This window comes from Cetorhinus maximus, chromosome 10 (genome assembly GCF_964194155.1).
Source record: "Cetorhinus maximus chromosome 10, sCetMax3.hap1.1, whole genome shotgun sequence".
NCBI classification, from domain to species: domain Eukaryota; kingdom Metazoa; phylum Chordata; class Chondrichthyes; order Lamniformes; family Cetorhinidae; genus Cetorhinus; species Cetorhinus maximus.
In genome coordinates, this window is record NC_135888.1 from 101,530,119 (window position 1) to 101,545,127 (window position 15,009).

The 15,009-nt window shown below is 43.2% G+C and overlaps 1 protein-coding gene across 7 annotated transcripts in view; it reads left to right on the top strand.

Moving 5' to 3' along the window:
- LOC144685277 (short transient receptor potential channel 7) overlaps nucleotides 1–6,209 on the top strand; it is a 132,853-nt gene extending 126,644 nt beyond the window's left edge. For 5 of the 7 annotated variants that reach the window (XM_078549699.1, XM_078549700.1, XM_078549696.1 and 2 more), the window contains exons 10-11: nucleotides 4,166–4,241; nucleotides 4,832–6,209. In XM_078549699.1, coding sequence (XP_078405825.1) covers nucleotides 4,166–4,241; nucleotides 4,832–4,968 — 213 coding nt within the window. In that variant the 3' untranslated portion in view covers nucleotides 4,969–6,209. Of the gene's footprint in view, nucleotides 1–1,728; nucleotides 1,737–4,113; nucleotides 4,242–4,831 lie in introns of all 7 variants that reach the window. The other 2 variants (XM_078549698.1, XM_078549695.1) reach the window with 2 other exon arrangements.
- The last annotated feature ends 8,800 nt before the right edge of the window (nucleotides 6,210–15,009 follow it).

Consider the following 15,009-nt stretch of genomic DNA (forward strand, 5'->3'; position numbering starts at 1 on the left):
TGGAGCATAAGCACTGCATTGACCCTCATGGCCGAGTGCACTGCCTCCTCCATGGAGAGAGTGGCGACTCTCATGGCGAGTCCTCCAGGGACTCAATCAGAGGTTCCTGGGGATGCACTTGGACCTGCAAGCCTTCACACCAGCAATGACCTCAGCTGGTCAGCATCAGTGTGGGAAATGGATTGGGCACCCAGTATCCCAGCTAGGTGCCCTTCCATCAATGGCGAGCAGGGAGGTCCAAAGCAACATGACTTTGGCACACAAGCTACGTGTCATCTCTGTGGGCTCCTCTCATGGCACTCCGGATGGTGGCAGCAGCTCCTCCGCCCCTCTGCCAGTGACCATGGCATCCGATGAGGCTGCAGAGAATGGGGAGATGCCAGCCATGCCACAGGCTGCTCCCTCCCAGGCAGGGCCAGCACAGGCTCCACAGGCCAGAAGACGCCCGCCAAGGTCATCAAGGCCAACAAAACAGCAGAGCCAGCAGGCTGTCTCCAATGCCAGTGCCAGCGAGGGGGGAGCACCTAGATGTAGCACCCACAAGCGAAAGCTTAAAGCACCTTATGCACAACGTGGCCTGACCACGGGTGATATTTGGTAACCCCATTTTTCTTCATTTTTTGATGGTATGATGGAAAAAACCAGTTCATGTTAATTTCTGAGACTTTTAACATTCACAAGTAAATGATATGTTATTTTGTGCCACTGGCCTCAGTATGCTTCATTTGTTCTGTAGATGCAGGTTAAGCCATGATGTCACGATGGACGTGTGTCTCCTGAAACTTTATTGAAATGGCACATAGTTTATGTTGTTGACCAAGGAAATGGTCCTGTCAGGGATCGAGTATGGAGCCTGCAGCCCTGGCATGTGGTGACGGTTCTTGCTTGGTAGTCTAGCTGAAGGAGCATTGGATCAAAGTGTCCCAGGTGTCCCTGCCTCCCTGGAGGTTACCCAGGTCAGCGTCTATCCCCTCAGTGTTCCCCTCACCATGCTCGTCCTCGGATTCACTACTAGACTCATCATCTGTCATCTGTTCAACTGTGTCAAGATCTTCTTCCTCCACTGCGTTCCCCTTTCCAGCGCCAGATTGTGGAGAGCGCAACATGCAACCACTATCAGCGACACACGATCTGGGGCACATTAGAGTGCACCCCCTGAACTGTCCAGGCATCAGAAGCGCATCTTGAGAAGACCTATGGTTCTCTCTACAACAGCCCATGTGGTGCCGTGGCTCCTATTGTACCGTTGCTCGGCCTCTGTTCTTGGGTAGTGGAGGGGCATCATGAGCCATCTTTTGAGGGGTTAGCCCTTGTCACCCAGCAGCCATCCATCCAGCCGGCTGGAGCACTGATGAGCCTCGGCATCTGGAGGTGCTTCAGGATGTAAGCGTCATGAGAGCTGCCAGGGTACCTTGCACAGACTTGCAGAATCTGCATCCTGTGATCACACACTATCTGCACGTTCATGGAGTGGAATCCCTTCCTGTTGATGAAGGCTCACCTGCTGGCGCCTTGATAGCCACATGTGTGCAGTCTATTGCACCCTGGACGCAGGGGATCCCAGCAATCACTGCAAAACTCTGGCTCGCTCTGCCTGGCTCGCCTTGTCCATACGGAAATGAATGAAAGTCAATGCACGCCTGAACAGAACATCTGTCACCAGTTTGGCGCAGCTGTGGACAGCTAATTGGGACACTCCACAAAGATCCCCCACTGAACCCTGGAAAGAGCCGGAGGCATAGAAGTTGAGGGCCACTGTGACCTTCAGCGCCACTGGCATGGGGTGTCCACCCACACAGTCAGAGCTGATCTCAGGGCCGATCCTCTGACAGATGGAGGTCACTGTATCCTGTGAAAAACAGAGCCTCCGTTGGCATTGCACCTCAGGCATATTGAGGTAGCTGCTTCACCACCTTTAAATCCTGGCAACAGGATATTGTCTTCTTCTGTGGCCCCTTCCACCTTGGACTTCCTGTTGCTGCTGCGCCCCTTGTGCCTGCGCCTCTCCTCCTACAAGTCGCTACCCTGGAAGCTGAATAGGGACACCTGGCCTCCTCCCCCTTCTGGCCCTCTCTTCCTCCTCAGAAGAGGTGCCTCCAGAGGAGACCACAATCCCATTACCAGGGTAAGGGAAGGCTGTCTGATACGTGGAAGGCCCTACACAGTATGAATCCTCCGGAGGCCTGGAAAACAACAGTTGAGTCCTAAACTGAAACCTCTAAAATATCTGAATATGTAGCTCTGAAGTGAAATGAAGGTGTACTGTTCACAATTGCAGCCAGCAGCAAGTGATATCCAAAACTCTCAATAATCACATTGACAAGTCCACTGACCCCTCTTATCTTTCCCGTGGATGAGGTTTTGCAAATTGTGGCCTGCCCGCCTTGTCTGTGCGTTGGCCTAAAAATCACACGGGCTTTGCAAAGTCGGAGACAATTGGTGTCCCAAGGGCCTTAACTGGCCTCTTAATTAATGGCGGGCGCGCCTCCATCCTCATTGCGCACCCGCCTAGCAAAATATCGTGAGTGCGCGCATTGACATCGGCACGCTCGGCCGAAGTCAACGCGCTTTATTTAATGCTCAAGCGGGTCGGGTGCGCGCCTGCCTGCCAAGCTAAAAATTCTGCCCATGGAGAACAAACTTCGTTAAATAGTGTCATAGGATCTTTAGCAATTGCTTGAACCACAACTGGCGGATAGGGACCTTGGTTTAATGTCTCATCCAAAGGATGCAAACTCTGATAGTCTATCACTTTTTCAGTTCTGCACTGAATTGTCTGCTTAATTTTGCATGTTTAACTGTTTGAGTGGGGCTTCAACTCACCACCTTCTGACTGGTGAGAGAGCTTCCAACTACATCTCATAATACGACATCATTTGACTATCCCACACAGATAGCGCCTCCAATTCTGCGGTGTCCCTCCCTAACCCTGGCTAAAGACTAGCAGAACTCCCACCAGAATTTCAGGGCCATGAGTTCACCCTGAAAAGATGAACAGTTTCTCAATCTGGTTGTTTGAAGGATTACCAAGAACTTGAAAAATAAATCTCATAATCACAATCCAGCGAGGCCTTTAGGAAGCGTACTCCAGGGCATTCTTGCCCTTTCTTAAGGAAGTATTTCACCATGTATCTGCCACAAAACCAGTGATAATAATATGGTGACTAACTATATGATTGAGCGCACCTGGGGGTTGGAAGGCCTTAGGCTTGTTTCTTAACAAAGTGATCACACCTCATTTTGGGTAAGTCCTCATTATCATTTAAAAAAATAGTTTTGACTTTTGTGCTCATCAAGGTATCAATGCTGGGAAATGCAAAATTTTTTCCCCATTTTGGCTGTCCGTGCAAACAAAAACACACTTTCAAATCATGCAACAAGGTCAAATCCTTCCATCTACTCTGCAGAAATTCAAGAGGCTATTCCTTGTTACATTGAGGAAGCTTTCCATTTCTTACACTATTATTTTACAAATTACAAATGTGAAATTGTCAATCTTTACCATATAATGGTCAGTTTTGTGTAGTCCAGAAGATACTTTATTTGGCATAAAAACAGAAAATGCTGGAAATACTAGCAGGTCTGGCAGCATTTGCGGAGAGAAACAAAGTTAATGTTTCAGGTTGTGACCTTTCATGAGAACTAATCAAAAGTCAGGACCTGAAACGTTAATTCTTCCTCTCCACAGGTGGTGCCAACCCTGCTGAGTATTTCAAGTTTTGGTTTTTATTTCAGATTTCCAGCATCCACAGTATTTTGCTTCTCATTTGGCATATGATCCTTTAGATCCCCTTGTAGGAAGACATCTTCTTCCTTGAGGCTGGTTAAATTCAAGTTGGGTTGCTAAGGCGAAACCTTGTTCTAGCCTACTGCATCATTCAACATTAAAAAATTATTTTCATCTCCATTTTATGTAGGGCCTTACTGTTTATTAAAGATATTAATAAAATGTGTCAGCTGAGATATTTCATGAGTGTCAGAGCATGCATATAGTTCAACTTTGAATTGTAGATGAAGAATGTAGATCAGGGTCGTCAGAAGTTATAATCAAGTATTTATCAACCATTACTTGACAAGAATATGTTAAAATGTTAAGCATTTACAGGTCTGTAGATGTAGAAGTAGCATCGTAGTACGTTGTAATGTTTTCTTTAATATTTTGCAGAGAATAATGAAACGATTGATAAAGCGATATGTGCTTAAAGCACAGGTTGATAGAGGAAATGATGAAGTCAATGAAGGCAAGTAGTTCTAAACGCTGTAGTGCTTCATAGTAAAAGCAGGACTGGGTGCTTGCTTTAGCCTTCCACTTAATGATGCAACATCAAAAAATAGGGACAATGTATAGTAGGTATACACAGCCATGCATTTGAGCATGAAAATGTCTGTTTATTCCGGGAAAGATATAGGAGTACCAATCATATTTAACATCTGCAGGAAAGTAGGCAACATATGATCCTATAGAGCCTGAAAATCATTAAAATGTTAATGGACTTCTTCACTGTTTCTTGTCGAGGTAGTTTTAAATGATTTTATAATGGGCATGTATTGTATGGGGTAAATCAAGTACACCGTCGGGAGCTGCTGGTGGGGAGTCTTGCCCAATGGCAATGCAATCCAGGCATCTGATTGCACAGTCATGAGTTTTGTTAATCCTGCACTTCAAAGTTAAAACATAGATTGCATCTCTATAGTGATAGAAATTTCAGACAACAGAATTTAATGCATTGTGTCTTCTTTTCAAGGCAATGCATTTTCTATATTTCTATAGACATTCTGATACAACTGAATTTTCAGAAACCACTTTCCTAATATTTTATTTGTATTTCAGGGGAACTTAAGGAAATCAAACAGGACATTTCCAGTCTTCGTTATGAGCTCCTGGAGGAAAAGTCACAAGCAACAGGGGAGTTAGCACAACTCATTCAGCAACTCAGTGACAAATTTGGCAAAAACTTGAAAAAATAATTGAAATAAGTAGGAAATAAAACATAACAATTAATTTCAGTAAATTTTAAAGAAATTGGATGTTTGGCAATTTGTTTGGGAAGAGGCGAGAAGTGGATTACTTTCTACCATGGGACTTCAGACAGGCAGTTTATTTCATTGTGCATAATTAGATGATCCTGAAAGATAAGCCAACAATGTGAGAGAGAATGAAAATGGGCTGAAATTCAACGAGAGAGGGTGAGGTAGTGTGAGGACTGAAGCAAGCAGAATGTGCAACACTTGTACATGCAGTGGAGCTCTGCATCCAGTGCAGAGTATGAAATAGCTATCCACACCCACATATTGTAGGCCTTTCTCAACAACTGCTACTGGTCTCATGCTCAAAACATGCCATTACAACTAAAGCATGAGACTTTTAACATAGGTTGGCAACAAAGCCTGATCCACAGTATTTTATTTCAAACTGTAAAAGGAATGTGCCCCTAACATGCTAGAGTTAACTGGAAACTGGTAGCAAGCCAATAAATGCCACCGATGCCTAAGATTTGCACTGATTCCATTTTGGACAGTAATGTTGAAAACAATTCAAAAAATGCAAATAGATATCAAAAGTCCTGATTTTAAAACAATTTTTTTAAATCACTTTCATCTGTGGATTATGACATGAAGCGTATGTTACTAAAACCTCCTTTCATCAGCAAAGCGAACATTAGGACACAAACCATGATCCCAGCTTTGCCCTGTCTCTAACTCACCCTTTGTTCATATTTGGATTTAGCAAAAGGTGCCAACTCAACTGATAATGCATCCATTGTTCTCTCTGTTTAAATGCTGATTTACATAATTTATGGCTAGATCCATCATATCGAATTGGTTTCACAATCACACAGGGCTTCCTTTTGTTCATCCGATGCTGTTCAAAGCTCATAAACAATTTATAAATTCTATAAGGGTGTCACTATCAGAAAAAATAGACAGGATTTAAAAGTTATTTGAAAAGTTAGAGCATTAAGGTCTAGGCTGACATTTTTCAACTTTATAGCTGTTTCAATAGTCGTCATTAATACATAAGTTGTACAAGTAGCTGGAGTTTTAAAAAACATTGTTTTGAGTACACCAATAGTTAACTGGTTAATGTTGAAAGTCTCTTGTACATTGTATTATTTTTAACCTGAATAAAAGTAGCCTTTGGAGTGATTTACCACCATCACTGGACATATCAATATGTACAATCCCTCAAATAAAAACAACTTGTATTTATATTTAAAAAACACTTGCATTTAAGTAGCACCTTTCACAACTTCAAGCCATCTCAAAGCACTTTACAGCCTTTGAAATACTTCCGACAGGTAGTCACTATTGTAATGTAGGAAACGTAGCAGCAAATTTGCAGCCAGCAAACTCCTACAAACAGCAATATGATAATGACCAGTTTTTGTGGTGTTAATCGAGGAATAAATATTGGCCAGGACACCAAGTATGACTCACTGGATCGTCTTCAAAATTGTGCCATGGGATCTTTTATGGCCACCTTTGAAAGTAGATAGGGCTGGGTTTAACATCTCATCTGAAAGATGGCTCCTCTGACAGCACAGCACTCCCTCAGTACTGCACTGGAATATCAGTGATTTTGTGCTCAAGTCTCTGGAGTGCGGCATAACACCTTTAATATAATAATATGTCCCAAGGCACTTCACAGAGCCATTATAAAACAAAATTTGACACTGAGCCACAAAGCTTGGTTAAAGATGTAGGTTTTAAGCAGAAACCTGAAGGAGGAAAGAGAGGGAGAGGAGTTTAGGAGGGAGCATAGAGCCTTGGCACTTGAAGACACAGCGACGGCCATCAATTATGGAGCGATTAAAATTAGGAATGCTGAAGTGTTAAGTGTCAAGTTAAGGGAACAGAGATATCTCGCCAGGTTGTGGGGCTGGAGGAGATTAAAGAAAGGGAAGGGTGAGGCCATGGAGGGATTCGAAAACAAGGATGAGAATCTAATACTTGGTAAACTAACCATGTTTAGTTTTAACATATTCAAACACCTCTGTATCATGGTGTAGCCAAACAGACCAAAGAATGGGAATGGGAATGGGAATACTACAGCATGGATTGAAAATTGCAATGGGAGGTAATGTGACTTGTCTAAAGCCCCAGCATTTAAAGCACAGAATGCATTGAGAACAAGAGCCCACATCCATCTCCATCCAGGATAGTCATAGCTCCAATGCACTACTACAGTATGTGGTGATTCAAGTAAAGTTCTGATCTACAAGAAAAGCAAGTTACAGCTGAGGGCACACATATCCCATACTGCAGAATGTTCAGTCAGGACTGTGATGGAATACTCTCCACTTGCCTGGATGAGTGCAGCTCCAACAACACTCAAGAAGCTTGACACTATCCAGGACAGAGCAGCCTGCTTGATTGGCGCCCCGTTCACCATCTTAGACATTCATTCCCTCTACCACCGATGCACAGTGGCAACAGTGTATACCATCTACAAAATGCACTGCAGAAATTCACCAAGGATCCTTAGACAGCACCTTCCAAACCCACGACCACTAACGTCTAGAAGGGCAAGGGTAGTAGATGCATGGGAACACCACCATCTGCAAGTTACTCTCCAAGCTACTCACCATCCTGACTTGGAAATATATCGCCATTACTTCACTGTCGCTGGGTCAAACCCCTGGAACTCACTCCCTAACAGCACTGTGGGTGTATCTACACCACAGGGACAACAGTGGTTCAAGGCAGCTCACCACCACCTTCTCAAGGGCAATTAGAGACGGACAATAAATGTTGGCCTAGCCAACAACGCCCACATCCCATAAACAAGTTTTAAAATTTGAATTAAAAGATGTAATGGTAGATAAGTAATGACAACCATTTTAAAAAATAATTAATAATTCTCAATTAAAGCATAAGTACTCCACTGAAAAAGTGGTACAGTCATGGCTAACAAGAGAAGTTGAAGATAGTATTATGTTAAATGAAAACGCTAGCAGTGTTGCCGTAAAATAATAAGCCTGACGATTGGGAGGGTTTTAAAGAAATCAGCAAAGTATGACCAGGAAATTGTTAAAGAGGTAGAATATGAGAGGAAACTAGCAATAAACATAAAAAGATGGTAAAGAGTTTTAACAAGTTCGTAAAAAGGAAGAGATTAGTGAAAGTAAATATAGATCCCATACAGACAAAAGCAGAAGAAATTATAATAGGGAATAAAGGAATGGCAGAGATGTTAAACAAATATTTTCTGTCTGTCGTCGCAGTAGAAAAAACAAAGAACATTCTGGAAATTGTGGAGAACGAAGGATCTAATGAGAGTGAGGAACTTAAAATAAAGTAATTTACCATTATTAAAGAGTAGTGGGAAAATTACCGGGACTAAAAGCTGACAAATATCCTTGACCTGATGGCCGACACCATAGAATTTTAAATGAGGTGGCTGCAGAGTTAGTGGATATAGCATTACTTGCTAGTCTCTCATATTCTACCCTCTTTAAACTTGAGGTCATCCAAAGGTGTGTTGCCTGTGACTTAGCTCGCAGTAAGTCCCATTTCCCTATCACCCCTATATAAAAACAAAAAACTACTGCGGATGCTGGAAATCCAAAACAAAAACAGAATTACCTGGAAAAACTCAGCAGGTCTGGCAGCATCGGCGGAGAAGAAAAGAGTTGACGTTTCGAGTCCTCATGACCCTTCAGCAGAGAAGGGTCTGCTGAAGGGTCATGAGGACTTGAAACATCAACTCTTTTCTTCTCCACCGATGCTGCCAGACCTGCTGAGTTTTTCCAGGTAATTCTGTTTTTGTTCCCTATCACCCCTGTTATGTATTCACTGGTTTGCTGTATATTTTAGGTGTCTGAATTATCTCAGTCAAGAATACATAATGAGGTTTGGATGAGAGCCCAGACATCCATTAGAGTGTTGAAACAGCTGCGCCCCAGAGAAAACATTGCTTGATTGACAGCTCTGGTTCTCAGATCCATTCTGTCAATTTCACAATGTTTATGCAAGATGAAGACGTTTCAAGTGCTTGCAGAATGACTGATTTTTAAAGCTTTTTTAACACATCCTATTATCACTATAGGGTTCATTGGTTCTATACAGTGTGTATAGTGGGTGGGTAGGAATGGAAGTGGCTGACCTTGGCATGGAGAGCATGAGGGCCATGGGGGGGGAGGGGGGGTGGTGGAGGGCTGGAGGGCATGGAGGGTAGGAGGGGCTCTGGAGGATGAGTGGAGGACATGAATGGAGGTGGCTTGGGTGGGGCATGGGGAGTCTGTAGAGGATTGAGGGGTGAGGGCTAAAGGGCTTTACTATTTTTATTATAACTGGGACGAAGTCCCAAAGCATCATGATGGGCCTTATAAACAGCCCGCCTCGACAATCAGGAACCTCCGTGCCTGCCAAAGAACTCTTTCTGGGGCAGCGGGCCCGACACCTGTTGGCAAACCTCCCCACAAACCACCAGAACAAAAATCCCGTCTTAGCGGGCACTTAATCCCCGACTACCGATACCACCTTGAAGATGAAAATCCAGCCCAATGTAGGTTTGCCAGCTCCAGCTGCACATGTTCCAGGAGAAGTCGGAGGGAGTGATGTCATGGAATCCCAGCGATGTGACATGAGCAGGTAAGCCCGTCCAGAGGGGACAAAGTCCAAAGACCCGTACACTAGCCTGTGAACCTAGGCAATGAATGTGGGCAGTACTGTGACTATAGGCTAGCTGAATCTATTTCTCACTTGACATTTAAGCATGGACTTTCCACCTCATTCCTTGATCATTACCAGCATTGTAAAAACTGCTTTTTAAATTTTTTATTTTAATCAGGCACTGAGGTGCTCAGGCACCTGCTGGAACTGCGATCAGATGGCAGCCCCTTAACGCAGCCACTGCTGAATAGTCACGCCCTCTCCCCCCAACTCCAAGCTCAGACCCCAGTCTCTCCGCCTGCCCCCAGTATACATAGTATATTTGGATTTTTAAAAGGCATTTGATTAGTTATTAGTTACCAATCTTCCCTAGATGAGAGGGAGGTGCCAGAGGATTGGAGAATGGCAAATATGATGCCCTTATTTAAGAAAGGGTGTAAGGACATTTCTAGCAACCATAGGCCAGTCAGCTTAATATCTGTGTTGGATATGGTTTTAGAGACAATAATCAGGGGAAAAAATCAACAGGTACTTGGAGAGGTTTGATTTCATTAACTAGAGCTAACACAGATTTAGAAAAGGCAGATCATGCTTGACTAGCCTACTTGAATTTTTTGATGAAGTAACAGGGGAGGTTGATGAAGAGAGTGCAATGGATGGTGTTTATATGGGCTTTAAGAAAGCCTTTGGCAACATACCACATAAAAGGCTGGTTAACAAAACTGAGGCTCATGGGATAGGATGGTCAGTTTCAGCTTGGATTAAAAATAATTGGTTAAAGGATAGAAAGCAACAAGTTGTGGAAAATTATGGCTTTTCAGGCTGGAGGATGGTGAACAGTGGTGTTCCCCAAGGTCAGTGTTAGGACTGCTGCTTTTTTGATATAAATAAATAACTTGGAATAAAGAGTAAAATTTCAAATTTTGCCAATGATACCAAACTTGGAGGTGTGACAGTGGGGATGATACCAATCGACTGCAACAGTACATAGAAAGGCTAGCAGAATGGGCAGACAAGTGGCAAATGAAATTTAAGTGTGAGTTGATGCATTTTGGCAGAAGGGATAGGGAGAGGAAATATAGATTAAATGGCACAGTTCAAAAAAGTGTGCAAGGAGAGGGATCTAGTGGCTCTTGTTCATAGATCTTTGAAGGCGACAGGACATATTGAGAGAGTAGTTAGCAAAACAATATGGGGCCTTGGGTTTCATGAAAAGAGCTTTTGAGTAGAAAAGCAAGGAGGTCATGCTAAATCTGAATAAGACTCTGGTTAGGCCATAACTAGAGTATCAGGTCCAGTGCTGGTCAACACACTTTAGGAAGGGTGCAAGGGTCCTTAAGGAAGAATAAAAGCAAAATGCAGATAAATAAAATATATATAAAGTACAAAAAAGCAGATGCTGGAAATCTGAAATAAAAATAGGTTTTGAGAAACAGGGCATTTTCAGGATGGCAGAATGTAATTAGTGGAGTGTTACATGGATCAGTGCTTAGACTTCAGCTATTTATAATAGATATCAATGACTAAGATAAGGGGGCCAAGTGTAATGTATGCAAGTTTTCTGATGATACAAAACTAGGTGGGAAACCAAGCTCTCAGGAAGACACAAAATGGCTGCAAAGGGATATAGACCGATTAAGTGAATGGGCAAGAAGGTGACAGATGGAGTACAATGTGGGGGAGTTTGAAATTATCCACTTTGGTAGGAAGAATAGAAAAGCAGATTTATTTTCTTTTAAAAAAGGTGAGAAACCAGTAAATGTGGGTATGCAGAGAGAATTAGGACTCCTTGTACAAGAAACACAAAAAGTTAACATGCAAGTACAGCATGCAATCAACAAGGCAAATGATATGTTAGCCTTTACTGTAAGGGGCTTGGAGTATGAAAGTAATGAAACCTTGCTGCAATTAATTAGAATTGGTCTCCTTACCTTGGAAGGAGCGCAACAATGGTCCATTAGATATATTTCTGGAATGAGAGGACTGCCTTATGAAGAGAGATGATCTCATTGAAACACAGGCTAGATTCTGAGAAACTTTGCCCACAGCTGGAGATTCTAGACCTAGCAGGCATAATCTCAGGATTCAGGGGTTAGTTATTTAGGACTGAGATGAGGAGAACTTTCTTCACTGGCCTGCACTGGAATGCTGCTTTGGGCTGCAGTAGAGTGCTTAAGTTGGAGATCGGTGCCTGAGGGAGCTCGGTGAGGAGGGAAGGAGGTGATTCTTTGAGTACCGTGAGTACAGTCGGGTAAGTATTTACTAATTTTATCGCTTATAGTTTTTAAGGTCTTATTTTGTGGTTCATCATTTGTAAGGGCTATATTCTGTAACAACGAGGAGCAGGGAAGAAGGGCCCTAGAGTAATTGATATAATTTGATATTAAATAACTTCCAAAAGGTTTAATTTAATTTAAAGGGGTAAGTCATGGCAGGAGAGTTCAAAGCCGTGGTGTGCTCCTCTTGCTCTATGTGAGAAGCCATTGCCTGGGGCCAGCATGTGTGTGGGAAGTGTCTCCAGCTGCATCTCCTGGAAGCCCAGGTGTTGGAGCTGGGGAGGCAGCTGGGGACATTGTGGAGCATCTGCAAGACGGAGAGTATCATGGATAGCATATATAGAAAGATGGTCACACCGCAGGCTAAGAGTCCACAGGCAGGAAGGGAATGGGTGACCACCAGGCAGAGCAAGAGTACAAGGCAGACAGTGCAGGAATCTCCAGTGGCTATTCCCCTGTAAAACAGATGTACCGCTTTGAATACTGTTGGGGGAATGGCCTCTCAGGGGAAAGTAACAACAGCCAAATTCGTTTCATCACGGTTGGCTCTGCTGCACAGGGGAGTAAAAAGTGTGGGAGTGCAATAGTCATAGGGGATTCAATTGTAAGGGGAATAGACAGGCGTTTCTGTGGCCACAAACAAGACTCCAGGATGGTATGTTGCCTCCCTGGTGCCAGGGTCAAGGATGTCTCAGAGCGGCTACAGGATATTCTGAAGGGGGAGGGTGAACAGCCAGTGGTTGTGGTACATATTGGTACAAACGACATTGGTAAACAAAGGGATGAGGTCCTAAAAGCAGAATATAGGGAGTTAGGAAGTAAATTGAAAAGTAGGACCTCAAAGGTAGTGATCTCAGGTTTACTACCAGCGCCATGTGCTAGTCAGAGTAGAAATAGCAGGATATATCAGATGAATACATGGCTGAAGAGATGGTGTGAGGGGGAGGGTTTCAGATTCGTGGGACATTGGGACGAGTTCTGGGGGAGATGGGACCAGTACAAATTGGACAGGTTACACCTGGGGGGGACCGAGACTGATGTCCTAGGGGGAATATTTGCTCGAGTGGTTGGGGAGGGTTTAAACTAAAATGGCAGGGGTATGGGAACCTATGCAAGGAGTCAGAGGAGGGGGAATCAAGGACTAGAACAAAAGACAGAAAGGGGAATAAGAAAAGTGATAAGCAGAGAAATCAAGGGCAAGAATCAAACAGGGCCTCTGTGAAAAATAGTGGGAATGGGACAAGTAATGTTAAAAAGACAAACCTTCAGGCTTTGTGCCTTAACACGAGAAGCATTCACAATAAAGTGGATGAATTAACCACGCAAATAGATGTAAACAGGTATAATATAGTTGGGATTGCGGAGACATGGCTGCAGGGTGACCAGGGATGGGAACTGAACTTCCAGGGGTATTCAGTATTTAGGAAGGACAGACAAAAAGGAAAAGGCGGTGGAGTTGTATTGCTGGTTAAAGAGGAAATTAACACAATAGCAAGGAAAGATATTAGCTCCGACAATGTGGAATCTGTATAGGTAGAGCTGAGAAACACTAAGGGGCAAAAAAACGTTAGTGAGGGTTGTATACAGACCCCCAAACTGTAGTAGTGATGTTGGGAATGGCATCAAACAGGAAATTAGAGATGCATGCAATAAAGGAACATCTGTAAATGGGTGACTTTAATCTGCATATGGATTGGGCAAATCAAATTAGTAACAATACCGTAGAGGAGGAATTCCTGGAGTGTATATGGAATGGTTTTCTGGGCCAATACGTTGAGGAACCAACTAGAGAACAGGCCATCCTAGACTGGGTATTGTGTAATGAGAAAGGAATAATTGGCAACCTAGTTGTGCGAGGCCCCTTGGGGATGAGTGACCATAATATGAAAGAATTCTTCATCAAGATGGAGAGTGATGTAGTTGATTCTGAGACTGCGGTCCTGAATCTTAATAAAGGAAACTAAGAATGGTATGAGGCGCGAGTTGGATATGATGGATTGAGAAATGTTACTTAAAGGGGTGATGGTGGATAGGCAATGGCAAACTTTCAAAGAGCGCATGGGTGAACAGCAACAATTGTTTATTCCTGTCTGGCGTAAAAGTAACACAGGAAAGGTGGCCAAACCATGGCTTAAAAGGAATATTAGAGATAGTATTAGATCCAAGGAAGAGGCTTACAAATTGGCCGGAAAAAACAACAGACCTGAGGATTGGGAGCAATTTAGAATTCAACAAAGGAGGACCAAGGGATTGATTAAGGAGGGGAAAATAGAGTACGGGAGTAAGCTTGTGGGGAACATAAAAACTGTCTGTAAAAGTTTCTATAGGTATGTGAAGAAAAAAAGATTGGTGACGACAAATGTAGGTCCCTTACAGTCAGAAACAGGGGAATTTATAATGGGGAACAAAGAAATTGCTGACCAACTAAATACATACTTTGGTTCTGACTCCACAAAGGAGGACACAAATAACATACCAGAAATGTTGGGGAACACAGGGTTTAGTGAGAGGGAGGAACTGAAAGAAATCAGTATTAGTAGGGAAATGGTGTTGGGGCAATTTATGGGGTTGTCGGCCAATAAATCCCCAGGGCCTGATAATCTACATCCCAGAGTACTGAAGGAAGTGGCCCTAGAAATAGTGGATGCATTAGTGGTCATCTTCTGAGATTCTATAGACTCTGGAACAGTTCCTACAGATTGGAGGATAGCTAATGTAACCCCACTATTTAAAAAGGGAGGTAGTGGGAAAACAGGGAATTATAGACCCATCAGCTTGACGTTGGTAGTGGGGAAAATTCTAGAGTCCATTATAAAAGATCTAATAGCTGAGTACTTGGAAAACAGTGGCAGAATCAGACAGAGTCAGCATGGATTTACGAAAGGGGAATCATGCTTGACAAATCTACTGGAATTTTTTGAGGATGTAACTAGTAGAGTTGATGAGAGGGAGCCAGTGGATGTGGTTTATTTGGACTTTCAGAAGGCTTTCAACAAAGTCCCACATAAGATATTAGCGTGTAAAATTAAAGCGCATGGGATTGGGGGTAATGTATTGAGATGGATAGAAAACCGGTTGGCAGCCAGGAAAAGCAAAGAGTAGGAATAAACAGATCTTT